The 25,432-nt window shown below is 39.6% G+C and overlaps 12 protein-coding genes and 1 non-coding gene across 16 annotated transcripts in view; 6 read left to right on the plus strand and 7 right to left on the minus strand.

Moving 5' to 3' along the window:
- The window catches only part of LOC123004044 (histone H3.3A), a 2,247-nt gene extending 1,170 nt beyond the window's left edge, over positions 1–1,077 (minus strand). The window contains exons 1-2 of one of the 2 annotated variants that reach the window (XM_044397158.1): positions 918–1,077; positions 268–558 (exon numbers count right to left, since the gene is read on the minus strand). In XM_044397158.1, coding sequence (XP_044253093.1) covers positions 268–549 — 282 coding nt within the window. In that variant the 5' untranslated portion in view covers positions 550–558; positions 918–1,077. Of the gene's footprint in view, positions 1–267; positions 562–917 lie in introns of both variants that reach the window. The other variant, XM_044397159.1, reaches the window with a different exon arrangement.
- A 3,415-nt stretch (positions 1,078–4,492) lies between these two features.
- LOC123004043 lies at positions 4,493–5,104 on the minus strand. Its single transcript, XM_044397157.1, has 2 exons — positions 4,958–5,104; positions 4,493–4,910 (listed from the first exon to the last, which is right to left on the minus strand). The coding sequence occupies exons 1-2, from the start codon at positions 5,023–5,025 to the stop codon at positions 4,529–4,531; spliced, it is 450 nt and encodes a 149-aa protein (XP_044253092.1). The 5' UTR covers positions 5,026–5,104; the 3' UTR covers positions 4,493–4,528.
- A 115-nt stretch (positions 5,105–5,219) lies between these two features.
- LOC123004041 (60S ribosomal protein L3) lies at positions 5,220–7,688 on the plus strand. The gene is made up of 7 exons (XM_044397153.1): positions 5,220–5,295; positions 5,559–5,751; positions 5,805–5,973; positions 6,146–6,281; positions 6,538–6,724; positions 6,920–7,122; positions 7,306–7,688. The coding sequence occupies exons 1-7, from the start codon at positions 5,293–5,295 to the stop codon at positions 7,642–7,644; spliced, it is 1,230 nt and encodes a 409-aa protein (XP_044253088.1). The 5' UTR covers positions 5,220–5,292; the 3' UTR covers positions 7,645–7,688.
- On the plus strand, positions 5,419–5,494 carry LOC123004564. Its single transcript, XR_006412701.1, has one exon. It is a non-coding gene; the product is annotated as a small nucleolar RNA U43 (small nucleolar RNA).
- Positions 7,635–9,055, minus strand: LOC123004042 (diphthine methyltransferase). 2 transcript variants are annotated; one of them, XM_044397156.1, is made up of 4 exons: positions 8,846–9,055; positions 8,357–8,797; positions 8,163–8,298; positions 7,635–8,029 (listed from the first exon to the last, which is right to left on the minus strand). In XM_044397156.1, the coding sequence occupies exons 1-4, from the start codon at positions 8,985–8,987 to the stop codon at positions 7,699–7,701; spliced, it is 1,050 nt and encodes a 349-aa protein (XP_044253091.1). In that variant the 5' UTR covers positions 8,988–9,055; the 3' UTR covers positions 7,635–7,698. The 2 variants fall into 2 exon arrangements, with proteins under 2 accessions (XP_044253091.1, XP_044253090.1); XM_044397155.1 differs by having other exon boundaries at positions 8,354–8,797; positions 8,846–9,051.
- LOC123004039 (dynein axonemal assembly factor 5) lies at positions 8,643–12,048 on the plus strand. Its single transcript, XM_044397151.1, has 8 exons — positions 8,643–9,697; positions 9,744–9,927; positions 9,978–10,123; positions 10,285–10,517; positions 10,570–10,779; positions 10,829–11,618; positions 11,668–11,859; positions 11,908–12,048. The coding sequence occupies exons 1-8, from the start codon at positions 9,067–9,069 to the stop codon at positions 12,039–12,041; spliced, it is 2,520 nt and encodes an 839-aa protein (XP_044253086.1). The 5' UTR covers positions 8,643–9,066; the 3' UTR covers positions 12,042–12,048.
- Positions 12,049–12,147: 99 nt separating this feature from the next.
- Positions 12,148–12,992, plus strand: LOC123003627 (cyclin-dependent kinase 2-associated protein 1-like). Its single transcript, XM_044396516.1, has 2 exons — positions 12,148–12,215; positions 12,400–12,992. The coding sequence occupies exon 2, from the start codon at positions 12,406–12,408 to the stop codon at positions 12,670–12,672; it is 267 nt and encodes an 88-aa protein (XP_044252451.1). The 5' UTR covers positions 12,148–12,215; positions 12,400–12,405; the 3' UTR covers positions 12,673–12,992.
- LOC123003626 (protein C10) lies at positions 12,859–13,602 on the minus strand. The gene has a single exon (XM_044396514.1). It carries the CDS (start codon positions 13,386–13,388, stop codon positions 13,011–13,013), a length of 378 nt encoding a protein of 125 aa, XP_044252449.1. The 5' UTR covers positions 13,389–13,602; the 3' UTR covers positions 12,859–13,010.
- A 298-nt stretch (positions 13,603–13,900) lies between these two features.
- LOC123004394 (epsin-1) lies at positions 13,901–18,485 on the minus strand. 2 transcript variants are annotated; one of them, XM_044397642.1, is made up of 6 exons: positions 18,227–18,484; positions 18,059–18,169; positions 17,507–17,554; positions 15,653–16,413; positions 15,489–15,603; positions 13,901–15,305 (listed from the first exon to the last, which is right to left on the minus strand). In XM_044397642.1, exons 4-6 carry the CDS (start codon positions 16,411–16,413, stop codon positions 14,619–14,621), a joined length of 1,563 nt encoding a protein of 520 aa, XP_044253577.1. In that variant the 5' UTR covers positions 17,507–17,554; positions 18,059–18,169; positions 18,227–18,484; the 3' UTR covers positions 13,901–14,618. The 2 variants fall into 2 exon arrangements, with proteins under 2 accessions (XP_044253577.1, XP_044253578.1); XM_044397643.1 differs by lacking the exon at positions 17,507–17,554 and having other exon boundaries at positions 18,059–18,485.
- LOC123004398 (7,8-dihydro-8-oxoguanine triphosphatase-like) lies at positions 18,299–19,279 on the plus strand. Its single transcript, XM_044397648.1, has one exon. It carries the CDS (start codon positions 18,694–18,696, stop codon positions 19,231–19,233), a length of 540 nt encoding a protein of 179 aa, XP_044253583.1. The 5' UTR covers positions 18,299–18,693; the 3' UTR covers positions 19,234–19,279.
- LOC123004392 (nuclear pore complex protein Nup85) lies at positions 19,243–21,729 on the minus strand. The gene is made up of 9 exons (XM_044397641.1): positions 21,561–21,729; positions 21,070–21,511; positions 20,766–21,019; positions 20,596–20,718; positions 20,329–20,547; positions 20,169–20,281; positions 19,902–20,119; positions 19,535–19,853; positions 19,243–19,487 (listed from the first exon to the last, which is right to left on the minus strand). Exons 1-9 carry the CDS (start codon positions 21,582–21,584, stop codon positions 19,283–19,285), a joined length of 1,917 nt encoding a protein of 638 aa, XP_044253576.1. The 5' UTR covers positions 21,585–21,729; the 3' UTR covers positions 19,243–19,282.
- Positions 21,730–22,952: 1,223 nt separating this feature from the next.
- On the minus strand, positions 22,953–23,774 carry LOC123004399 (probable 28S ribosomal protein S23, mitochondrial). The gene is made up of 3 exons (XM_044397649.1): positions 23,539–23,774; positions 23,329–23,490; positions 22,953–23,282 (listed from the first exon to the last, which is right to left on the minus strand). The coding sequence occupies exons 1-3, from the start codon at positions 23,580–23,582 to the stop codon at positions 22,997–22,999; spliced, it is 492 nt and encodes a 163-aa protein (XP_044253584.1). The 5' UTR covers positions 23,583–23,774; the 3' UTR covers positions 22,953–22,996.
- Positions 23,775–23,782: 8 nt separating this feature from the next.
- LOC123004395 (deoxyhypusine hydroxylase) lies at positions 23,783–24,873 on the plus strand. The gene is made up of 2 exons (XM_044397644.1): positions 23,783–24,144; positions 24,196–24,873. The coding sequence occupies exons 1-2, from the start codon at positions 23,814–23,816 to the stop codon at positions 24,819–24,821; spliced, it is 957 nt and encodes a 318-aa protein (XP_044253579.1). The 5' UTR covers positions 23,783–23,813; the 3' UTR covers positions 24,822–24,873.
- The last annotated feature ends 559 nt before the right edge of the window (positions 24,874–25,432 follow it).

Here is a 25,432-nt window from a genome sequence, read left to right on the forward strand (position 1 = left end):
TTTGGTAAGTAAGAATTTGATAAAAAATAAAAATTTAAAGTTGGCATTGATTTATATAACTTAAAACGAACAAAAAGGAAAAATATTTCATTTTTTATATAGTTAAATCTGACCACCCCCTGTATACAACTTGTTTTTCTGTCTCGCTTTATCTTATGGACTCTCATATCGCTATCTTTGTCTCTCACACAAGGCTATGAAAAAATTTCAAAAAATCCCTGGTACATTGATCTCAAACCCCTCAAGGTTACCCCCAGTTTCTCTTACCTGGAGGGCTCCGATGGCAGCAGATTGGAAACGCAAATCGGTTTTGAAATCCTGTGCGATTTCTCTGACCAATCTCTGGAAAGGCAGTTTTCTGATAAGCAACTCGGTGGACTTCTGATATCTCCTGATTTCTCTGAGAGCGACCGTTCCGGGACGGTAACGATGGGGCTTCTTGACGCCCCCGGTGGACGGCGCCGACTTCCTCGCCGCTTTGGTCGCGAGCTGCTTACGGGGGGCTTTCCCTCCGGTGGATTTACGAGCAGTCTGCTTCGTACGAGCCATTCCGTCTCACTTCAACACAGCGATATTTATAGCATTCGCGCCAAAAATCAATACTCGTACATCAAAATCGACAATTTCCCGAGCGGAAGTGTGGAAAATGCCCACTTCCGGTCCGGAAACGGCGAAAAGTGACGTTGGGAGGAAAATCGGGMCCCAGGTGGCTAGATCACGGACCCGAAAATGACTCACGCGAAGACAACAACATGGCTGCCGCGCATAACACAACAATGAAAATCGGGGAAGTGAAATTTTCGACTTTTCGCGGAAAATTGTGCAAGAAATGCGCGATTTTCACCCGAAAAATGTTATTCACGGTGGAAATCAACGAATTTCACATGTTTTGAACGCTAACGTGATAATTTACTCACCTTTTGATGGTAATTTATTCAAGGGAATAAACGGACGTGTTTCACGTTACTATCGAAAACAAGCACAGTTGAGAAAGGGGAGTGGAAGTAACGCTCGCATCAGGTACACTCTGGTAGAATTATTCTGGAATGATTTGATTGGTGCGCGAGGTGGAGAGCGGCAACGTGATTGGTCCGCTTTCACCAATCTGATTGGATGACCTGAAAAGTAATGAGCGCCAATTTTGAATTATAAAGCATCAGTTTGTTTCATTAACAATTGATTTGACATTTACGTCACTCTTGTCACAAAATTCCCGTATCATGAGCCCCCCTTTCGAAGAACGCGAACTCTGTGTGGAGAACCTCGACCYGGAGCCCCCATTGCAACAAGAGCTCACTTTCGGRCGGTCTTACCGCGTCTGGCAGCAAGCCGACGACACCTCCCCCATACCTCCCAAACCCTCCCCCATAAACGTCCCCTTCGAGCTATGTCGAGCCGCCCAGAGGCCCCACAAGAAAAAAAAGAGCAAATTGTGCAAGTGCAGTCTTCGGCCCCCTTGTCACAGCAATGATTTGGACCCCAAGATGCCCCTTTTGGACCGGAGTGCCCTCCCGCAAAGCAAATACATGGATATGTTGTCAATTCCGCACAGTTACGGACAAAAGAAGCCCCCTTGCAAGAAGAAGAAATACAAACCGAGTGTTTGTTGCAAGTGTCAAGTGGAGCCGTGTCCTCCGAGGATCATCCAAATGTCGGTTCCGAACAAGAGATATGTTTTGCAAAACTGGAAGGACTATCAACATGTTCTTCCGGCGGAAATGTTGGTTCGATTTGACCAGATTTTAAAAAGTGGGGACAATTTGGAGCCCAGGGATGCGAGATACTACTTCAAGAAGTTGCGAAGACAGAAAATTAAAGAAATCAGGAAGAAGAAAAAGTTGTGTCAGAAGAGAAAAGAAGAAAAAGAAAAAGGGGAAGTGTTATGGATCAAAAACGAAATTAGGGAAACTGTTGACGCAATAGTTGATTATATCAAAAATGAGCCACTTTTTATGCTCAATTTCCAACAAATGATGACTTCGAATGAGCTTCTTAACTATTTGAGTAATGAAAGAGTTGTTAAAATACGTTCAAGAAACACCAAATGTGTTTACAAGAAAACAGTGATTGAAATAAGTGATAAGTTGGTAAAATGGATGGATACCATGAACTTCTTCGCTGATATCCAACCTCTAGATTCCAAAGAACGGCTTTTGGAAGTACCATCACTTGAAGCAATGCTCGGGGAAGAATCCGAAGAAGAAGAAAGTGAGAAAGGTCTTAGGTATGAAGATGAAGGCTACGATGAGAATGAGTTTTACGGAGCTGTTGCTGGAGGTGACGCTGGACAAGAAGAATTCATGGCGAAGAAACTTGTCGATAAGACTAAACTCTTTGATCTTGACGAGGAATTTGAAGAAGGATCAGTAATTGACATGTTGAAAGGCCTAGATGAAGATACTTTGGCGAGATTAATTCAGATTTTGTCACAAAGTCCGGAAGACATTTTATTAACTGAAATCGATTCAGAGAATCTTCCCGATATCACATATGGTGACATTTTAGCCAAATTGAAGCAAATTCGTGATGAAAATTTGCTTGAAGCAGCAAGGAAGAAACTTAATTTGGAAGAGAAGATGATTGAATGGGCTAGAAGAAACGATCCAGATCAAGTCGACGACATGATTCTTGATAAAATACACGAAACGTCGAATATTTTAAACGAGTTATTCAAAAATATTGATATAAGTGATTTCAAAAAGACTATAAAAGAAGAAGGTGAAGACACTGGCAAAGAAGTTGTTGAAGAAATGATAGAGAGACGTGAAGATAGGGGACAAGTCGAAGCTATGATTTTGAGAGAAACTGATGAAGAAGGTGAAGAGTTTAGAGAGGCTTTAGGAGGTGAAGAAGAACAAGAAGGTGAAAGAGGTTTTGGAGGAGTCATTGAAGGAGCAGTTGGTGAAGGGGAGGGAGAAAGAGGAGGCGAAGAACGGTTTATTGAGGGTGAAGAAGCAGGAACTGGAGCCGGACCTGGAGGTGGAGGAGCACAAACTGAAGGTCTAGAAGCTGGAGAAGCCGGTCCTGGAGCTGAACAAGCCGGTCCTGGAGCCGAACAACCCGGTCCTGGAGCAGAACAAGCCGGTCCTGGAGCTGGTGAAGCCGGAACTGGAAGTCCTGAAATTGGAGGAGTAGAATTTGGAAGTCCTGAAGTTGAAGGAGCAGAAATTGGAGGAGCCGGTCCAAGATTTGGGGAAGGCTTRGAGGGAGATGAAGCTGCTTTTGGWCGCGATTACGGACAAGGCGAAGCCGAGTTTGGAGAAGGTGAAGATGAATTTGCCGCTGCAACTGCTGAATTTGGAGAAGGTGAAGCTGGAGTTGGATTTGGAGAAGGTGAAGCCGGATTTGGAGGCGCAGCTGGCGAATTTGGGGAAGGCGAAGCTGGATTTGAAGCAGGTTATGGGGAAGGTGAGGCCGGCTTTGGCCCTGGTGGATTAGAAGCTGAAGAATTTGGCTTTGAAGAAGGTTTCTATGGGGCAGAAGAAGGCTTGTATGGTGAAGCTGAAGGATTGTATTATGGTGAAGAAGGCTTTGAAGAAAGAGAAGGTTATGGTTTACCTCCAGGTGTAGGTTTAGGCGAAGAAGGAGAAGAATTCGCTGTGGGTCGCCTTGCTGATGAGCTTGAGCGTCTCGACAGCCTCCTTGGCGTGATTCGCGGACACAAACCTTCCGTCGTTTACGAACACACCCCTGGTACTATTTGTTGTCTTTCGTTGAAAATTTGGGCTGTCTGGTTGCTAGAAATCGCTAACAATGCTCACAATTGGACAAAATGGATTGGGGCAATAATCAAACAAGTCCGTCACTATGTGGCTATAATCAGAGGTGATGTGTTGCTTCCAAGTGGCGAAAAGAAAGTCTTGTACAAGGAAGAATGGCGCAAGTTTGTTCAAGATACTGAAGAAAAAGTTATAGCTTGGCGACAATACAGCAAACATGTTAAAGARTTGTCGACWGAAATCATGGAGAACTTCCACGGGAAGAAAGTCAATTGTTGCCCCAAGTGTCTTCAAGATCATTTAATAAAGAACGTCGTGACGGCTCATGAGACTCTCCAGGCCCTCACTGAAGCTATTAATTGTGCCGGGTATTGGCAGAGGTGTCTTGATCGAATCGTTGAACAGACGAGTAAAATCACCGAAATGGAGTTAGGGCCTGAGAGTGGGGCCCCCGATGTGGCATCATTAGGGTCTGAAGGCTCGTATAGTATTGAAATTGAGGAGTTGGCTCACATGCCGACAAGACAAGTGGCTTCTGAAGGCAGTTATGGCTCTATGTACGAAATTGAGGAGTTGCCAGTCACAGGACCGGTTTATTCCGACTATGACATCATAGAAGTGTTACCAACTAAACCCGAACCGAGTTATTTCCACGAAATTACCGAAATTGCGACTCTAGAGCCCCCACCCAAACCGCAAGAAGTACTAGAAGTCGGACACAAACCCAATAAACCACATAAATCGAATTTAAAGGGAAAGAAAACGAAATAATGTTTGTTTAATTGTCTATTGTTTGGTTATAAAATACATTATTTTGGTTGTTTTTCTAATTCCAATTCTTGTAATCTTTGTATAATGGCAGAAGTATCAAGATTATGTTCTCTGTTATATTCTAGTGACAATCGTAACTGCTGTTCTTCCAAACCCTCGATTCTGCTGTACAATGACCGGGATAATTCCTCATCAATATCATTTTCTTCACGAAAAATTGTAAAATAAAGCATAAAAACGGAAATGCTAGCTATAATCACATAGGGCTCATACCAAAGTCTGGTATTTTCGTAACCAACACGAGTCGTACGAGCTTTCCAGTGTCTAGCCGGACTTGTTGTATATTTTACAGGCGCGTCAAGATCCTCAATCTTGTCTTTTGTGGGGGCTGTGTTTGAACTGCTTGAAACTAATCTAAAACTACAAATTCGGTTAAAATATTGTCGGGAGGTTGTAGAGCCACACACTTATTCATTTTAGGAATAAAACGGCAATTATGCCGTCCAAAGAACCCCCAAACTCGATTAATGAGCATTTTTATAACCACTGGAAAATGTTGAGGTTATGTAACACTTAATTATGCCGCATCGTGATATAAAACAAAACAAATGTTGCGCTTTATTCCTTTAATAGAATTTTAATTATTTTTATTTAAAGAAGTAACAATTAGAATTGAAAACAAGTTCGTTTAGTTTTCCTGTAATTGTATATTCAAATTTTGCGCAAAAAATAGCGCCCTCTGGGTGGTATATAAATTGACGTCATCAAGTTTTCTTCTGCCATTTTGAATTCTTCGACGAACATGGTAAGTGCGCTCATTTTTTTTTGTTACAAATCTTTAAATATCTTCATCATCTGTGGGTCAATTTATGAAAAAACATTTATATATTTAGTTTCATGGATAATCAGACCATTTATTAAGGATATTATGATGATTTAGATAATATTGTTTATGGTTAACACTGAAAAACAATGTGGAAGCTATTCTAGGGCGGTCTGAATTAACCCAATTTGAAAATTCTTTATTTGTGCAAAATTCTCGATTATAAAATGTGCTTCTTGTTGTAGTCTCATCGTAAATTCAGTGCCCCTCGTCATGGGTCTATGGGCTTCTACCCCAAGAAGCGGTCCCAAAGACACCGCGGAAAAGTCAAGGCTTTCCCCAAGGATGACCCATCAAAACCCGTTCATTTGACGGCTTTTATCGGTTATAAGGCCGGTATGACCCACGTGGTTCGTGAGGCAGACAGGCCTGGGTCAAGTAAGTCGCCTCCTAGCTTCATAATTCTCAATTCTAATTTTTTATTAAATTAGAAATAAACAAGAAAGAAATTGTGGAAGCGGTCACTATTCTCGAGACACCTCCAATGATGATTGTCGGCGTTGTGGGSTACATTGAGACTCCTCACGGTCTCCGCGCTTTGGCKACCATCTGGGCCGAGCACTTGTCTGAAGACTGTCGCAGACGCTTCTACAAGAACTGGTGAGTTTTTCCTCTACTTTTAAATAATGTAAAGTCGGCTAAACGCCGCTAAAGCTCTCCACTGCCCCCACGAGAGCCTCAAAGTCCACTGATAACACTGGTTTGTTGAGGTGTGACTAAGGGTAAAACCTCCTCTAAACTATGAGGTGACCCTTTTACTGTCTTTTTAAAGGTACAAGAGCAAGAAGAAGGCTTTCACTAAAGCCTCAAAGAAATGGAATGACGATTTGGGCAAGAAATCAATTGAACGCGACTTTAAGAAAATCATCAAGTACTGCAAAGTCGTCAGGGTCATTGCCCATACTCAGGTAAGCACGATTCGATTTTGTTTGTCACGTGACACGATCAGTTCAGGAGCTTACCCTCCTGGCTGGCGGCTTGGACGTTGTTTTTTGATGCGACGTTCGCTGCAGTGTCATAGAGAAGGCGCCCCCTGGGAGGCGCAGTGAGCATATTCCATAATCTTTTTGTAGTCCCTGGACTGTGACTTTGAGAGAAACCATGCTCTCTACAGTTTTTTCTATTCACAATTACAACTTTGCTAATTTTGTTTATTTTTAACAGATGAAATTGCTCAACCAACGCCAGAAGAAGGCCCACATTATGGAAATCCAACTGAATGGTGGTACTGTGGTCGATAAAGTGCAATGGGCTCGCGAACACCTCGAAAAGCCCATCCCAATAGCCCAAGTTTTTGCCCAAGATGAGATGATCGATTGTATTGGTGTCACCAAGGGTAAAGGATACAAAGGTGAGGTCATTTATCCTCTTGGTGAAAATTAACATGGTTTTACATACTAATGTGTGTTTTTGTGATGACAAAACATGGATGTGCCTTCAGATGTTTAGTGAAGATACAACCATGCTGCCTTCCTACTGATTTCTGCCGAAATTTCAATTTTTCACAAAATGATTGGTGTGAATTTTGACACTGCTTTTTTTTTAGGTGTGACGTCGCGTTGGCACACTAAGAAGCTGCCCAGGAAGACCCATAAAGGGTTGAGAAAGGTCGCTTGTATTGGAGCGTGGCATCCGTCACGTGTCTCGTTCACTGTAGCCCGTGCTGGTCAAAAGGGTTACCACCATCGTACCGAAATGAACAAGAAAATCTACAGAATTGGGGCTGGTATTCATACCAAGGATGGCAAGGTGTGTAAAAATTCTCGTAAATGAATTATCTTAATTTATTTTTATGATGATAAAAACAATGAGCCAAAAGGATTATGAAAAATAATCGGTGATTCTAAATGATAGGACTGATGTAATTCTTTTGTTTCATTTATTTTACACTTATTTATTGTTCAGTTGAGTTATGATTTTTTTTTGTTCTAGGTCATTAAGAACAATGCCTCGACGGAGTACGACTTGACAGAGAAGACTATTACGCCAATGGGTGGCTTCCCTCATTACGGTGAAGTAAACAATGACTTCATTATGATCAAAGGATGTTGCATGGGCCCCAAGAAACGTGTTATTACGTTGAGGAAATCATTATTGGTTCACACTAAACGTGTGGCTCTTGAGAAGATTAATCTTAAGTTTATTGACACTTCGTCTAAATTTGGACATGGTAGATTCCAGACTGCGGCCGATAAAGCCGCTTTCATGGGTCCACTCAAAAAGGACAGGATCAAGGAAGAGGAGAAAACTGCGCCAACTGCTAGTTCTTAAAATTTTTATTGTATTATTTGTACAATAAAATAAGAGTAAAAAGATTTTGATGTTTTATTTATCAAATTTCACTTTTGATACACATAATAAGTTATCGTAAAATGAGCAAGAACCAATAAGGGTTTCATTGGTTGAATTGTTAACAGGAAGGTGTGACCAATCAACACCATACGCGATGTTTTTATGTTGGTAGTAACTATCGATTATTTCCAAATTTGCGTTTTGGCTGTCGATTATGTGAACCCCGCCCAACATACAAGCCGCTAGGAGATATTTACGATCATGGGGGTCCCATTTGAGTCTCCACAACGGCCCTGGCATTTGCACGGAAGACACACAATTTTTCAAATGTCTGATGTCCCACAATCTAGCGTTTGCGTCGTAACTAAAAAACATGAGTTTTCATGGCTAATTGTGTAACCATTTTTTTTCTGAGTAACAAAACCGTGGTTTTGCTTGACTTTTCCAATTTTATGAATTTCATAGATCATAAAGACGAATTAAAAAATTTATTATACCTTCCAGTCGCCAAAATATACTCTTTTTGGGCATTTGAATGCATGGAAGTGACTCCAGCTTCGTGACTCTTGTTACACGAAAGTGGCTCCAGTCCCACTCTTTTATCGAATTTTAAAAACCGACAATCATCTCCACCTGTTTCATTTTTTAAATAAATAAATAATAATGAAACTAAAATTGAAATAATTACCACTGAACACGATATTGGGGTCCCAGTAATAAAACGCACTAATCCACGCCTCAAACTCATGCCCGTGCCAACTTTCCGCCTTAATTAACTCACTATTCCGTAACTTGAACCTGTGAATGGCCCCCTTGGAGTCGCTCACTACAATTTCAGGCTCATCGCTCGCAAATTTACCTGTGGACCAGTCCAGAGACAAAAAAAGAGTTTCACTGCCATCGTCATCTAACTGAAACGACGTAACAAACTCCAATTTCACATTATCACTCTTGAGGGCATAAATTTCAAGCGTTTGTTGCGCATTTACGACCCCCAAAATCGACGAGTTGTTAATTTTATTGTGACACCATTTCTGGTCAAGAATGGCCGCAGTTTCGATTTTTTGATGTAAAATTAAAGCATCAGCGGTTGCTGAAAACAGTAAAATACACCCGATCCGTTTGCCTGTCTCTAAAATTTTTATTTATTTTTTGACAAATAAAAATAAGGTTATGTCACCTGAATTTAATTGGTAGTTAGCACACACAAAAACAGTTTGGTGGGGCTCATGGGGGCACCACTCGACCGAATCCGCGTTGTACTCAGTACTGTACGTATGCAACGTCGTTATTTGTCTACAAGGGGGCTTATCATCGCACATGTTGGTGACGTTTGAGGTTATGTCGCACCATTGTTGCTATGGGATATTTTTCCAAATAATTTGATCAATYTTGTGGAAAATGCCATCAGATGGTGATAATCTCGTCCAAAATGCGAAAAAAATCGCGATGGGGCTCCATAGTGGTGATAAGAAGGCCCGAAGGGGGGCGTTGATCGACTTGGAGAAGTTTCTCTCAGACCCCAAAAATGAGGTTTCGTGTGAGGATTTGCGAGCCGTTTTCGTTGAGACTCATATGTATTGTTTGAACGGCTTTCGGGACAAAACCGAAGTCGTTAGAGAGCAAGCCATCAAGTTTATGTATTTTTTCATCATTGATAAGTTGCCCCTGAATGATTTTTACTTGACTTATGTGTGCCCCGTGCTAGTTGAGCGAATCGGAAGTCTGGAATTGATTGAAGAATCGGAAGAAATCAGACTCGAATTGGTCAAATTCCTTCAAGCAATTATCCTCAAATACTCAAATACTGAGCAACTCAAGCCGTTTTTAGGCGATTGTGTAGCTATTTTGTGTCAAACCGTCAAAGACAAACACCCAGCGATCAAGGAATTGAGTTGCAAATGTGTCGTAAACCTGGCCGAAGCCCTCCCACGCGATTTTCACATGCAAGCTGAGAATTTAATCAAGCCAATTGTGTCCTGTTTTGGCCACCAGAGGTTCAGAGTGAGAGTTGAGGCMATTAAAGCYATTGGTAACCAATTTTTCGCTTTTATTTTCAACTAATTCGGGTTTTGTAGGCGAGGTGGTCATGCACAGCTCTTATAAAGGCCTAGATGAGGCGGTGGGCCCCCTAGCTGAGAAACTATTCGACCAAATACCCCTAGTTAGGCGCACGGTTGCCCAAGTGGCGGCAAGGTGGCTCCAGGAATACCGAGACCGGTATTCCTTCTTTCACAAAATTCTACCACTGTTATTGACTGGGTATTTGCAATAATTTTGTAAAAATTTGAATCACAATAAACATTTTTTAGATTAAATGATGAAGTTGCGGAGACACGAATTGAATCACACCAACTGTGGGAAAAAGTCGGTTTGCAATACAAAAACGAAAATGAGAAAGACTTAAAGGACCAAATTGACTTTTTATTAGAGTTACCCAAATATTACCCAACGGATTGTAAGTCAAAACCCGCCATTTTTCAAAATTGTTGACTTGACATTAGCATTTCCATGGCAACTGTAACACGAAATTAAATTTGGTTCCGCAATAGGCTATAAAAATGTTGTTTTCAGTGAAATTAAATTTGGTTCCACAATAGGCAATAATTTTTTTTTCAGTGAAACGYCCTAATTTGGGCTGTCGCGTCCTAGTTCAGCGAAATGTGGGTAAATTAARCAAAGCCCTGTCGAACGAATTGACAGGTTGGCAAGAAGACGTCCGGGTCCGTTGCTCTCAACTTCTTTGCAGTCTTGCATTGCATGCGGAAGATGGTTTGACCCAAAACTTGCAAGAGTTGTTACCGGCGATGTATTCAGCGGCGCGGGATGATGATCAGAGAGTTGTTGTTAACGTAAATGAAACTTTTAGTGTTTTTTATCACTTAAAAAATTGTTTTGTGTCAGATTTTTCGTGCGAGCGAACTCATGGGGCTATTTATTCCGGTGAAGACGTGGCAACAATTAATGCTTCCGGTTGTTGAAGATGGGGCTCATTTTGGGCACTTGACCGTTTTGTGTGGTTTTATCAAGGGGGCACCTTTGGAATATATCACTGAACACCTAGTCGAGATTACGAGAGTGATTTCTGATGATTGTATTTGTTACACTCGCAAGGTTTATTTTTTTAAATAATTGATTAAATGCTTAGTATTTTTTGTTTTAGAAAAAACTTCATATCGAATTGGTCAAGTGTTGTGACGCAATTTCTGCGAAAATCTCCGAAAAGTCCGACCCTGACGTCGGTTTTCACTTGTTTAAAATTCTAGTTTCGGTGATTTCGCTCCGTGACCCTGAAAATTCTCATCTCACAATCGAACTACTCGAGCCCCTTGCCTCAATTTTGAAATTTTCGGGTGTTGAGTGTCTCTGGAGTACCCACGTGGGCCGTCTTTTGGCCCATATTAAAAATGAGCCGAAATCGTGGCTCGTGACTACCCCCCAACGCTGCATTTTCGAAACAATTCTCCTCCATTCAAATACCGCATTTGGGGAAAATCTCCCCATGATTGGGGAAATTTTGAGCCACAGTTTGGACCCTGAAGCTGATCCTGAGTCGCGTTTGAAGACTTTTTGGGCGTTATCGAGTGCATTTGATAATAAATTTGTGATTTTCCAGAAATCGGACGATTTGTCTCAATTTTTCGAAAAATTAATTTCGGAAGTTTTTGTTCCTTCGTTAGTGTGGCGTCCGGGGTTAACAGCTGAGGCGTTGCGGACTATGGCCGCGGCGTGTCTTTTGTGCGCTTTAACCCCCATAGAAGGGGTCGATTTATTCACAAGTGGGGCTGTCTTGAGACAATTGTGTAAGAAATTAGCCCCACTTTTGATTTCTTTAATGGAAGATGCATCGTATAGGAGTAGACAGTTGGCTTTGGAATGTGTCACAGTTTTGAAAAAACATGCAAGTAAGCTGGGAGTTTGGACAAATGACGATCTGGTTAAGGTGTATCCTGGTAGGCCGTGATTGTTTTTCTATCCCACTTTAATTTATTATAATTTTAGAAATTTTGAAACGCTTGGATGACCCAACTGAAAAAGTTAGGCTTTGTGCTTTGAAAATTTTGCCTGAAATTTTCACAGGAGTCCCTGAAGTGTTTCATGAAGCGCATTTTAAGGCCCATCATGAACTTATTATTGATACGCTTTTCACGCACTTTGATGATGAAGATCAGAACGTCAGAGATTTAGTTTTTGGTTTGTTTTCAACTAATTTAAATTTTCGTGTAATTTGAGTTTTTGCAGATGTTTTCAAAGTTATCGCCAAAATTAATTGTGAAGAACTTCTTTCAAAAGTTGAACGACATAAACCACTTTTGTGTAATCAACTGGGTTGTGATGCAGTTTTAAATTATTTACATGAGCTGAAACTTGATTAATTTATAAATAAATGACTCAATCAAATATTCCTAATTCTTTTATTTGATATTTGAAAGACGCGCGGACGAATCTTATTGGCTGTTGAACCCAAAGGCGGCCAACATACTTTTGTGGCGGTTGGCAACACTACTTTTATTTTTTAATTGTGATAGATGTGTTGTGAATAATTACCGGTAAATAATTAATTAACACTGATTGTTTTACGTTTCAATGCATTTAATTCTTTTCAAATTACGTGAAAACGGCCCCACTTGCAAATTTCTTCATGTCATTTAGTTGTTGCAAAAGTTGAGGTTATGTTTGTATTTATATTTTTTCTCGTCGAATGGGTGAAAAAAACGGATATTTTTGTGTCAGATAAGCATGGAGACGGTGGATATCCAAGCCGTGGAGTCGAAACTGAGCGACGTGACCGTGACTGCCATCCCCATGACCCCCAAAGCCCCCCAGCAGCCCGGACAGTCAAAATACGCGCAACTTTTGGGTGTTATTGAGGAGATGGGACGCGAGGTGCGCCCCACGTACGCTGGGAGTCGGAGTTCGGCCGAGCGTCTCAAAAGGGGGATTGTCCATGCGAGGATTTTAGTCCGCGAGTGTTTAATCGAGACAGAAAGGAGTGCACGACAGTAATCAAATCACAGTTACCACCACTGACCAAAAAGCCACTACGTCAATTTCAAATATTCAGGTATTCAAGTACAAATCAGCCCGATTTTTCCCACCAGCTTGTCTAGATGGTTCCAAAGTGTTACAGATTTAGAGGTTTATTGTAAAAATGGGATTGGTGCGTTGTTGAATGACTACCAAGCATTGATCTCGTTTCTCGGCTTTGTTTAATACTTAAAGTAGTTTATATTGCTCAGGAGTAAAATAGGGAACATATTTTTACATATTTTGTATCCAAATAATTTTCTTTTAGACTTGCACAATAAAACGTATTTTTTTTAGTACAAAGCTGTTTATTCAAATCAACTACTGCTGGTCCTTTCCTCGGCCGGGGATTCACTCGTGTTTACAGCCACAGGGGGCAAGTAGTAAGTCTTGATCAGGGCGTTAAGTCTCGCTACTTCAGCGTCTTCTCGCTCCAAACTTCGCAACATTTGGGCGAACTTGATTATGCCGTCACGACCATTCGGAAACCCAAACTCTTTTATCACATCCATTTGCACTTGCATCACGATGGGGAACAAAAACTGCATCATTTTTAACATCTCGTTGCCCACATTGTCTTTCGCTTCATCGAGTTTTTTCACATTTTGGGGCGTTTGTAGTTCTTCTAAGGTCTTGTTGAGGATTTCTACTGCGAGTTCTGAAGTCAAAACGGGGATTGTCTCAGAACGGGCCATTGTTTGACATAAACCGACATAACCACACTTTTAGCGTTGTTTACAAAGGGGATCCACAGAGGCACGCCTCCAAAAACATAAAATTATTTCGGAGAATCAAATATTAAGGAAAAAATAAGTTTAGTTATGAAATTGTAATTTTGATTTCGTATTCTAACCAATGTTATTCTAATTTGTCAAGCTGTCAATTGTCAGTTTTGACGTTATGATAAAATTTGAATTTGTATTTATTTCACTACAAGAAATGTGTACAAAAAAGGCAGAATTAGGTGAGTTTCCTTGAAATTAACATTTTTGAAGTCGTTCTAAATGTAACTAATAAATTTTTGTCAAATAATCTCGATCATAGTCAAAGTAGGTCCCAAAAACAAACTTTTTAGTTTAACTTTGCTTTTTTACGATAACTGAGTGGAAATGCGTTTTTGAGTAGATTCGTCTAAGTATGGTTTAGTGGCAAAGTTGACCCTTAAGAATCTTACTTTTTGTGGTGCGAGGGTGTGAATAAAAAACAATTTAGTTTATTTCTTTTATGAATGTAAGTGAAAATAGCTATCACGATACATAAATTTCCATTAAACCCTTCATAAACGCTCCTATTTCCTTCTTATATATTACAAAACCTATCCTAAAAAATTAGTTAATATGTACATGTTTGTTAAAAGTATTTTTAAAAATAATATATTATTGCATAACTCAACATGAACGGTAAATAATTTGAAATATATACAAATATATCAAGTTAAATACAATATATAGAAATATATTACGTAAAATTAATTTCTTCTATACATAACATGTAAACTGACAGAAAAATACTGGTTACAAACTTAAAAAATATACACTAAAATTAAAAATTACTGTTATAGGCATTGAATAAATAAAGACTTGGTAAATGGATAAAATTGAGGCAGTTTTACCAAACCAAAACACTGACATACAAAACTGTACATTTATCAGTCTATTCCAAGTGACGGATCTCTTTAAAGTAAGCTTGAAGCAAGCAAGTTATAAAATCTCAAATTTTATTTAATCAAAATATAGATATGTACTTTGTATAACAATGAAAAACCGTTTCAAAAATGAGCAATAAATCCATCACATTTCCGCGAAAAACCTAATAAAATTTCTTTAGACCAACGTAAAAAAGCTACACGTGTCGCTGCACATTCTCAAAAATCTAAAAACAATTGGTGTATGAAGAGAAATTTCGTGCCATTTACCCAAACAACGTTAAGACAAAAACGGATTTGCTTGTTCGCTCTTCATCCACGGCGCCCCCATGTTACTACTAGGCGCCGGCGTCCACGGATCTTGCACCGGCTGCGCGGCCCCAAACCCTTGTCCCCCGAAACCCCCATAGGCCGTACTCGGCGCCGTAAACTGCGCAAAACTCGCCTGTTTCAAATCGTTTATCGTCGGTTTGGGGGCCGGTGTATTAAAAACGGGGCGCTGGGGCTGACTCTCCGAAAAAGGATTAGCCGCTGGCGCATTCGCCGGCTTACTAGTCGTCACCAAATTATCCAAATTGACTAAAGCTGAATTTTCGCCGAGGAAACTCTGCGGTGTCTTCTTCGTCGCCCCCGTTGACGGACTGAGCGCTGTCGGGGGCAAAGCCTCACCGAGAAGATTCAACTCGAACGGATCGTTCGAATGAGTACCGTTCGTTGTCGTCGATTTCGGCGAGCTTCGATTACGATTTGTGATTACGTCGAACTCGTCGAGGTCAGAGGAGCCCTGACTGGTGGGCGACCAAGGGTCGTTCTTGGTTTGGGGCTGGGGCACCGAGGGGGCGCTCATGGCGCCGCCCCAAGGGTCCGGTTTAGGGGGCATCGCCGGCACCGGCTGCCAAGGGTCGGCCGACGCTGGGGTGCTGCTCGGCGGGGAGGAAAGGGCAGGCGGCTGCCAAGGCGACGATTGCTACAAAAAGCATCGAGCGAGAGCGTTAATTGCCGATTAATAAACGAGTAATTTTGCAAATGCAAGCTTCACACAAAAAAGCATTCAAACCACATACATACCGCCCGCAAAAAATCAAAAAGATTCAAGTCCAACGACTGAACAGAATAATTATTTACTGTAAAACCATTAATGGTCGCATACCTGACTCCGAGGTGGCTGTGGCATACCCCAGGGGTCAACTGGAGCCTCATTTTCCCCCAAATTAACATCCAAGAGGTCCACCATGTGACTATGATGTTTCTTCTCCTCGTTTGCTCTAAACACAATCAGTTAGAATTTGTAAAAAAAGAAAAATTTGACATTACTTGAAATCTTGTTGGCTCTGACTCAACGCCAACTGTAATCTAACATCGTCCGACTTTCTTTTTTGTTCTTCTTGTTCGGCTTCTTCCCTCGACATGGCCAAGGCCAACTGCAATTGCAATTCTTCTTCGCCGGCTGTTTGAGGTCTTGCATTTTCTATCTCTCGTGGCAGTTCTAAGTCTCGATTGGTGCCCCAATCGCCCCGAAAAGCCGGATATTTGGGGCTACATGGAGTGTCCAATCCTCCGTCACTTCCAAATCCACTGGCACTCTGTGCGAAGCGCTCTTTGGCCTTGAGAGCCCTCGCCCTTTCATTTTTCAGTCTTTCGTCGTCCTTCAATAAATTCACCAATTGTTTCGCTTTCTCTCTAACYTTTTGTCCTTGGTCCTTTCCCTCTTCTAAATGCTGAAAATCCTTTAAGGTCTGTATGGCAAAAATGTTCTCCTTGCATTGCTGTCCGACTTTTTCCGATCCTGTCTTTATTAAATACTCCAAAAGAACTAAAGCTTTGTATACATGTCTCCAGTTTCTTCCGTGGTCGTTTAATCGTTTCCAAACCATTTGCATTATTTCGCTAAAGGCCACCACGTTGTATGTCAAATCGGCGATTTCCGCCATTATGGTACTGCTGGGTCCCCATGGGTCATTCGAAGTCGCTTCGCGGACTTTCTTCTGAGCATCGGAGTAATTGTGAGCGAGATTTTTCAAATTGCGGCGGATTCCAGCCACATTGACTTGCATATCGTGCGACCCCCGTCTCATCTAAACAAATACCGAAACAAATTGTTTTTGGTTGAAAAAATCAAGCGGGCTGGGCTAAATGCGAATTTTCGGAATTTTTTACAGTTACAGGAAACTGTAATAATTTAAACAGATTTTTCACTATTATTCGATAAAAATTCAAGTGACAAAACGAAAATGTAGTTTTTATTGAGATCAGAATTACGTCCTCTGAAATTAATCAAATTCTCAAAAGAGAATCATTCATAGTATTCATCATTTCCCAAATAAATAAAAGATAGAGTTTCATTGATTTATTCTTATAGCCAGACTTCTAGCAGTAGTGAGATGTAACAAATTTTGAATTTCACTAGGGATTTTGAGTACTTCTTGAAAATTGTGTACAGAATTATTATACTAAACTATTTATAACGTTTTAGAAGTACTCTTCGAATTATTGCAGCTAAAAATAAAATCGAATTTTTATTTTAGTCTGATACAACCTTGATTTATTTTCTAAATTTTTATATTTCTTGTAATGACATATCGCACGTGATTTCTTCAACCGGCTTACCTTGACACATTATAACTTTTATTTAATTTTTTTACAAATTATTCTAGACCTCCATTTATTTTTCCTTTCTCCACAAGACACAACCGTTGTTTTAGAAACACTATGTATAGTAAACATGAGAATAGCTTATGAGCTTTATCACTCACGTGTGGGCCAAGGTCAGGTTAAAATTTAAATAAGAACGTTGAAATAAATGTCACGTATTGTAACACTGACTCAAAATGATACTTCCTGCCCTAGTATTTATTTAATTTTCAAATAAAATCCTTTCCATTTGAATATTAAATCCTCAGTTGGCTATAAATTTTGACAGATGTTGAAAAAAAAATTTCATGGCCAACTTGGTCACGTATTTTCGTTTAAAATTAGAACGAGAAACAATAAGCAAAGAAAGACAATAACGTGGCATAATCAGAGAAAAGTCACATTTAACCCAACCAACTCTTTATCGTCTATTTTTAGTGAAAAAAATAAAGCTAGCTTAGCAAACACAAAAAAGCAATAATAGAATTACAACAGCAAATGTTTGTTTATAACTAGTCGATAATTAAAAAAACTTACTTTTGTTTGTTAGTTGATTCGTTGTTAGATTCCACTTAAAACAGCCGTCTGTGAAAACATTAATAAAATGTTATGTTGAGAACAATCATGCAAAAGTTGCCAAAAAAATTAAATCAAAACTAATTACAACATGCTAAGTAGTGAGGAATGTAGAAACTTGTAGGATTTCACATGTAGAATCGATAAATACTTAATAAACTATCTTATCTATTAACTATATGATAATTGATAATTTACAAGTTTTTGGACCAAACTAAACAAAGCAATAGGAATTTAACTAATTACACCCAAGAAAGGGTGATTTTCGGTAATTGTATTAAGCCTTAACAATCAAAAAGCTCAAATTTTGGTCGAATTGCTTGCAAAACAATGGAAATTTTGCAAATGTGAAATCAGTGTAAAGGCACTTGAGACTGCACTTTTCTGGAAAGTAAACACTGACAAAGCGATATAAAAAGCTCACAAAGCTAGCAAATTTATGATAGAACCTAAAAAAGACTAAATAAATAGTTGGGCACCTAAATAAACACAAAAATGACACACAAAACTCACCTATTTTTGACAACTGCACAACCAAAAATACGTCTCCGTTTAAAAAAAAACTACAAGTGTGTTTTTACACACAATAAAATCTGAGAGTTTTACAAACTATTTACGGGGTCACTGCAAATTTATTAAAGATAAATTAAATTGTTTTCGTGTCCTAAATGATGACACTACACTTTATCATTTTCACCGTAGAAATTCAACATGGCGGCGTATTTTCTTCAAGATGATTAAAATACCACACACGACTTGTGAATTTCTTGTAGTTTGTTAATAAAAATTTAGGAGTTGAAAAATTCGTTTTTGGGAAAAACGCCCGAGAAGTGGCGGAAGTTGGACAAATTCGCAATTTTTCAAGAATTATGACATTTCAGGCCGAACCAATGAGGTTAAACCAGATGGAGCGACGTTGCTAAATGGTCAATTTTTTGCAAATTTGTTTAGACTAATGGAATTAAACCGATAAAAAAGTGCGTCATTCTAATCCTAGAACCAGACACCAGTCTAATTATGCAATTATCGTCATATTCAAATCAACAACAAGCCATGACGTTGTTTTAAACACAATGTGGCAACGCTGCCGAGGCGCCAAATGTCAAAATATAAAATCATAACCTCAAAAAACGTACCAAACAGTAAGAATGCACTCTCCTGTTAAAAGAGATTCCAACCGTGACAACACCATGGCAGTGAACAAGGTATTCACTCTCGTCTTTCTCAAAAAGAACAACGCGGTTTTACTGGGGTACAAAACGCGGGGCTTGGGGAAAGGCCTCTGGAACGGCTTTGGAGGCAAAGTGGAGAAAAACGAAACAATCGCGAATTGCGCCAAGCGTGAGCTTGAAGAGGAGTGTAGTTTAGTGGCAAAGGAATTGAAACACATCGGAGTTGTGAGGTATGACCTGCCGTACGTGAATTCCGCAGATATAGTCCACATTTTCACTTGTTCACAATTCGATGGTTGTGAGCAAGCCAGCGAGGAGATGAACCCCATCAAATGGTATAAATTTTCAGACATTCCGTACTCTAAAATGTGGCCTGATTCGGCCCAATGGTACCCTTTTATGTTACAAGATAAATTTTTCGCTGCCAGAGTTACATACATTAACCCTGACACGATCACTGCCACGAAAATTGAAGAGTTTAAGGACTTGACGAGTGCACTTAAAGGGGCCAATTAACAATTTTTGTTTACTTAAAGTATTTAATAAAAAAGTGTTTGAAAAATGATCACTTTAATTGGGCTTCATGTACTAACGCTCGTGCTAAATTCCGGGTCGTTGCTAGTCTCAAAAGGGGAATTTTGTCTTTTAAATCTTTCGTTTTTTCCCTTTCTTCCAGACATTGCATAATAATGTAAGTGTCGGTTGACGAAAAAACTATTTTTTCGCATTCAAGGAGTGGTATTGCGTCAGTTAGGAGAATATTCCAGAAACTAGAAATCAATGATTAGATAAGATTAACAATTTTTTCAATTCTCACAAATTCGGTATTAAGTTCGACTCAAGGAGCGAAACAAGTAAACTAGCGGCCTCTTTGTACTCTTTCGCTTGATACAACTTATGAAATTCGTAATATTTCCCCAAAAATATCAACCTATCGCTTGCCATAATACACGATCCGAGATTATCCAAAAGGTCAATACTGTTCAAATCTCCACTTTCGGCATACTCTCTCAGAAACTTATTAGATAAAAACGATACAAAAGTGCTGTCTTGTGATTTAAGGGCCCAGGCGAGGGCGTGCCCTAGACGCCCACGCCTTTTGCAAGTCATTCCTTGAACTTTGCAAATACTTTGTGCTGCAATAATCAAGCAATAAAACAAAAAAAATCCCACATTCTTGTTACCAGTCTCGGTCAAATTCCGGTTTAGGGCCTCTCTAACGATTTTTTGAGCCCGCATTTCGGAATCTAGAGACAGTCGTGGCAGCAATAATTTTATCACTTCTACGCCGTCACTGGGACAGTGGTCCAAGTAGCTTAAACCGACCTGCCATAGCGATTTATGGCCCATTAAAAGTGAGCCATAATCGATTAAAAACGATTCACGTAATTTTTCAGGATGGCTAAAATGCAATAATAATTATTGAGAAGGTATGAGAATAGGAGACTCACAAATTTTCGGTTTCAATATTTGGGTCGTTTAGACGCCCTGAGTGGTAAAGTAAGTCGGTTAAGTGGCTCACAAACCAACCACTGTCTGTCATGTTTTGAATTTCTTTAATCACCTGAAAAAAAATTACAGAAAACTGTAATTTTTGTTTAAATTGTTTACCTGTAAAATATCAAATTCCATTGCTGCCAATAGCATTCGATCCAAATGCTTAATCCTATTCCCTATCGACATTTTTGTGATACACTGTTTGGCAAACTGTCCCAACTCGAAGGATTTGACTGTCGGTTGTGTAAAAAACAACCACGCGGCTAGCATTTCATACCACGTTTCGCAATACTGCTGTGCTTCCCCCCATGCAACTTCGTCACCAACCGTAAGCTACAAAAAACCCTATAATTCCACCAAGGCAACAAAAACAACTAAAACCTTCATAATCAAATTGAGATTGTAACACGAAATAAACATTTTTGCGTCGATTTTCGACTGAACATCCACGACCCAATGGTTCCACTGTAGATTAAATTCAGCGATTGACGTCCCACTAAACATCTAAAAGTAGTCTATGAAATAATGTCAATTTTTCACAGCCAACTTACATTATAAACCGGCATTGCTCTAAGACACTGATCAACAATTTTGAAAGGTTGAGACTCCGCCTCTGAGTGCAATTTAAGCAGTGCCCTAACGACCTTAACCCGGCCTTGTAGTAGTGACCCTATGACGGTTTCCCAATAATCGGGGTGTGACTCCAAGCCCCCCAAATCGCCCGCCAACATACTCGCCGCATTTCGGTCATATTTGGGAAAGTGAAACCTAATCCAGTCCAATAAATGGGGCAAAACAATATTACCTAAAACCTAAATTATCACAAAAAAATCGCTAAAATAATCATTGACTTACCAGGGACCGCATCAACAAACAAAATTTCACACAAGTGCCAAATACACTCAACTGAGTAAAAAATCGTGATGTAATTTTGTAATTCCTCACGGTAGTCCCCATTAGCTCGCATTACTTCGTCTTGCAAGTTTTCTAAACAGGCCCTAATTATGGATCTGTACTGCCGGCTCAGTTTTAATAACTCGGCTTTATGGTCCCCCTCAGTGGCGATGAGGGCTTGAAGAGTGAGAAAAGCGCCGTTTGCCTCATTCACCAATTTACGTAAAATCGGCTTAAACAGAATAATATCGGGACGCAACTGAAACACTGAGGCATCCGAGGGGGCGAAGTGACTCGGTTTATCGACCTTTGACACTTTCTGGTGTCCAAAAACGCCGAATTCGTTGACGGAGAGCCAGGAAGCAGCCACCCCAGCCCTGTGGCAAAGCTCATTCGGGATCATCTACGATTTTTCACATTAACATAACCTCAAAAAAGAAACTGTTACTTACAAATGTCTTGACTGGATTATCCATGTTGGAAGACTAAATCTGATAAAACACAATAAAATTTTGCGATTTTTCATTCAAAACTGCAATTTGTGAAAAGCGGTTTGCCGGGTCGATAAACTAGAAATCTATTATTCTGTTCGAGTACTAGGGTTACTTCCGCTTTGGGTTGGCAGCGAGAATGGCAGTGGTAGGGATTTTACTTCGCCAACCCTGTTGGCGGATATTTTAAATTTGAAATTTGGGGTTTGGGTACTCACGTTGAGGCTTTCTCCTGGTGAGATTGCGATTGTGAGCGTGATTCTGTCGGTTTTCTGCTTACGAAGTATTTCATTATGAAGTCGTTTTCTTTGAGGGTTTGAGTGTCAATACTTCGAATTTCTGCCTCTCTCGCTGCTTGCATTCGGGCTTGGTCAGCGAGGAGTTTGTCAATTAAGTCCTTTATTTGGTCTCTGGATCTTTCAATCCGGGTAGTCCATTGTTTCATTAGTCGGTAATTCTCCCTGGCTTTGTTACTTCTATCGTCAAGTTTCACAGTGGTCAAGTCTTTCACCATAGTTTGGCGGGCACTCTGACTTTCGAAAAATCGCACAATATAATTCGAAACGGTGCTCAAGTAAAACATCAAATGGTTTATATTCTCATCTGTGCTTACTTTGTTTTTTATCAAATAATTGACAATAAACCAGTCCACCAACTAAAAGACTGTCATTTTATCAAAAATTYAAAAAAAAAAACTTACTCTAAATTCGGTCACGGTGATTCCCTTAAGAGCGTGACTAACTGCAATTTGCTTGATTAAATCAAGTGCTTGATCGACGCGTCTCTGTTTGAGATAAGTTAAAATCATTTCATGAACGTGAAGTAATGAGACAAAATGTGTAATCATTCTTCTTTGAAGAGTGTATGTGTCGGTTTGCTGGTTTTGGTTCCGGCCACTGGTGGAGCCAAATTTTTCGATAACTTTATCCGGCATTTTCAATGTTCTAAAAAACCGATAAAATAATAACATCAAAGCAACATGAATAATTACCCAGCATGGATGTCACTCACAATCTCTCCTAAATGCCTCTTCAAGAGAACTAACACCAATTGCGATGTTTTAACAGTTGTAAGTGTTAAGTGATCGGCTGTAAAAGTCTGGGACTTCACGTACATATTTTGCAATTCGCCGTAATGGATTATTTCACTGTCACACTTCGACTCTGAGGTCTTTTCGGACAAGTGAAACGAGGGGGAAGTACATATTGAGGGAATTGTGATTGATGGAGTGATAGTTTCGAGACTCCCGGTATAGAAAACGGTAGAATAAAGACTTTGTTCGGGGGTACGACCCCGACTTAATTTTTTACCCATTTTAGGGACACCAAACGTGACATAAAATAAAACAAAATGTCAACATGTCAACACTTTATAAAGACTAGATTTTAACAAAGAAATTAAGCTTTGAATATATCACTGACATTTATTTTTAATTTGGCTTTTTGCTCCTTTAACGACTCTTTAAAAGCCGTACTTAAACTAACATCGTCCTCGTCCTTTTTGATTTCTTGATTCTTCTTCAACAAATCAATTGCTTCCTTGTAAATTTGTTCCTCAGTCCCGGAATCGCCATACTGGGCTTGAATTGTCCTATAACTCTCGATGAATTTCTGCGTCAAGGTCTTATATTTGGTGTCTAGTAAATGCGTAGCACCGATTTTCTTATTATTCCTGTGAAAAATACTAAACTGGTGTGAGTCAATTAACTCGTGAAATGTGCGTTAATTACGCTCGAATTTTATCCTCTTCGTAAAAAATATGTCTTAGGGGGATGTTGGGAGCGGGCCGGTCATACTTTGGCTCTTCTTTGGGGGGAAAAGCCTCGTAAAGGTCGAACCAGAGGGGGCGATCTTCCCATCTCACACCCCCCGATTTGATCAAACCCTGGGCCCTGCAAACCCCAAATCAAAAACTTTGAACGATTTTCATCACAAAAAACCTTGAATAAATCGTCCCAATGCGTTCCAAACGACTTTGTGCCATTTTATTTGAAAAATAGTGTGGTTAGAAAAGAGTGACACACAGGGCTGGCAATGTAATACCACAAAAAAACACAAATTTTTATCAGTCAAAAAATCTTTAGTGACAACTTTTTAATTAGGTGTTTTTACAACTCATCAACATTATAAAATAAACACATACAATGAATTTCGAGTAATTTAGGTAAGTATTTGAGTGGTATTTTTGATTAGGTAGGTTGTCACACCTGTGTAAATGTCAAACATCATCAAATTGTCAAAAAAACGTGTTTCAAAAATTGCTAAAATGGTTAATATTACTGAAAATCAGATTCGTAACATCGGTAAAGTGCTTCGGGACGAATCCAGGCCCTTGAAAGAGCGGTTTCGGGCCCTTTTTACTCTTCGTAATATTGGGGGCCCCATTTCGATAGACTGCATTAAAGACTGCTTCCACGACGATTCAGCTTTATTAAAACACGAACTTGCGTATTGTTTGGGTCAAATGCAAGACGCTCAAGCTGTCTCAATTCTTATTGAAGTGTTACAAGATACAAATCAGGAGCCAATGGTGAGGCATGAGGCAGGTTTGTGTTGATTTTTCAGTTTTGCGTTGTAATTCAGGTTCTTGTCTTTAGCCGAAGCTTTGGGCGCTATTGCCTCTCCTGAAACTATCACCATTTTGGAAAAATTCAAATCGGATCAGGTCATTGAAGTTGCAGAAACGTGTGAATTGGCCCTTGAAAGGATAAAATGGTTGCAAAGCCCCGAAAGTTCAACGATTAGTCTGAAAAGTCCCTACAATTCTGTCGATCCTGCTCCTCCTGCAACTTCCACAAATGTGACGAAACTTAAAGAGAAACTCCTAGATGAGAAAGCCCCACTTTTTGAGCGATATCGTGCCATGTTTTCTTTACGCAATGTTGGGACTAAGGAGGCTATTGCGGCTCTGGGGGCCGGTTTGAAATGCGGAAGTGCGTTGTTTAGACATGAGGTGGCTTTTGTTTTGGGGCAACTGCAGGATAAGGAAGGAGTGCCGTTTTTGAGGGACAGTCTGGAGGATTGTGGAGAGAATGAGATGGTCAGGCATGAGTGTGCAGAGGCTCTGGGGGCTATAGCCACCGAAGATTGTATAAATATTTTGAATAAGTATTTAGGGGATGAGAAGAGGGTGGTTAAAGAGAGTTGCGAGATAGCCCTGGATATGTGTGAATATGAAAACAGTCCAGAATTTCAGTACGCAAATACTTTGCAAGCTGCCTAATTAAATTAAACTGTAAGATATTTATTTTGTTGATAAAATTATATAAACATGATAGATTTTATTTTTTATTTTGAAAACCCTAAAAATTATATTAAAAACTGATGATTGAGTCAAAAAATCGCCAAATTTATGCAAGGAATCGCTTAATTGGATCATTTTAGCCTGGAAAGTTGGGTCACACTTACACTTAAATCCTATTTTTAAAACTCAAAAAAATTCCAAAAATTTTCCAGGATTGCATGACAAATTATAAAAATTGTCAAATCACACTGTTGGTGGTTATAGAATTGATGTAATGGACAAAACTATGTTTTTTAACTGATTTTGTAAAATTTTGACGAATTTTTGAAAATTGAGAATTTGATTTAGGTACTCCTAAGTGTGAACCATCAAGTCACACTAAAATCGTCTAATTAAGTGACTGTTGCTAAATTCCTTTTATTTTTATCATTCGTTACAGAGAAAAATCGCATTTTAAGTAAAAACGGTTTCATTTTCCAACAAAAATATCCAACTAATTATCTGCTAACGTTAATGGACCGTTAATTTTAAGTAATTTAGAAGAATTAATTTATCATACATCGCGTGACCTGTTAAAAGCAAATTCTTGT

Source organism: Tribolium madens, unplaced genomic scaffold (assembly GCF_015345945.1).
Source record: "Tribolium madens isolate multiple individuals breed KSU strain unplaced genomic scaffold, Tmad_KSU_1.1 Scaffold_1;HRSCAF=32;Tcas5.2_LG8, whole genome shotgun sequence".
Lineage (NCBI taxonomy): Eukaryota > Metazoa > Arthropoda > Insecta > Coleoptera > Tenebrionidae > Tribolium > Tribolium madens.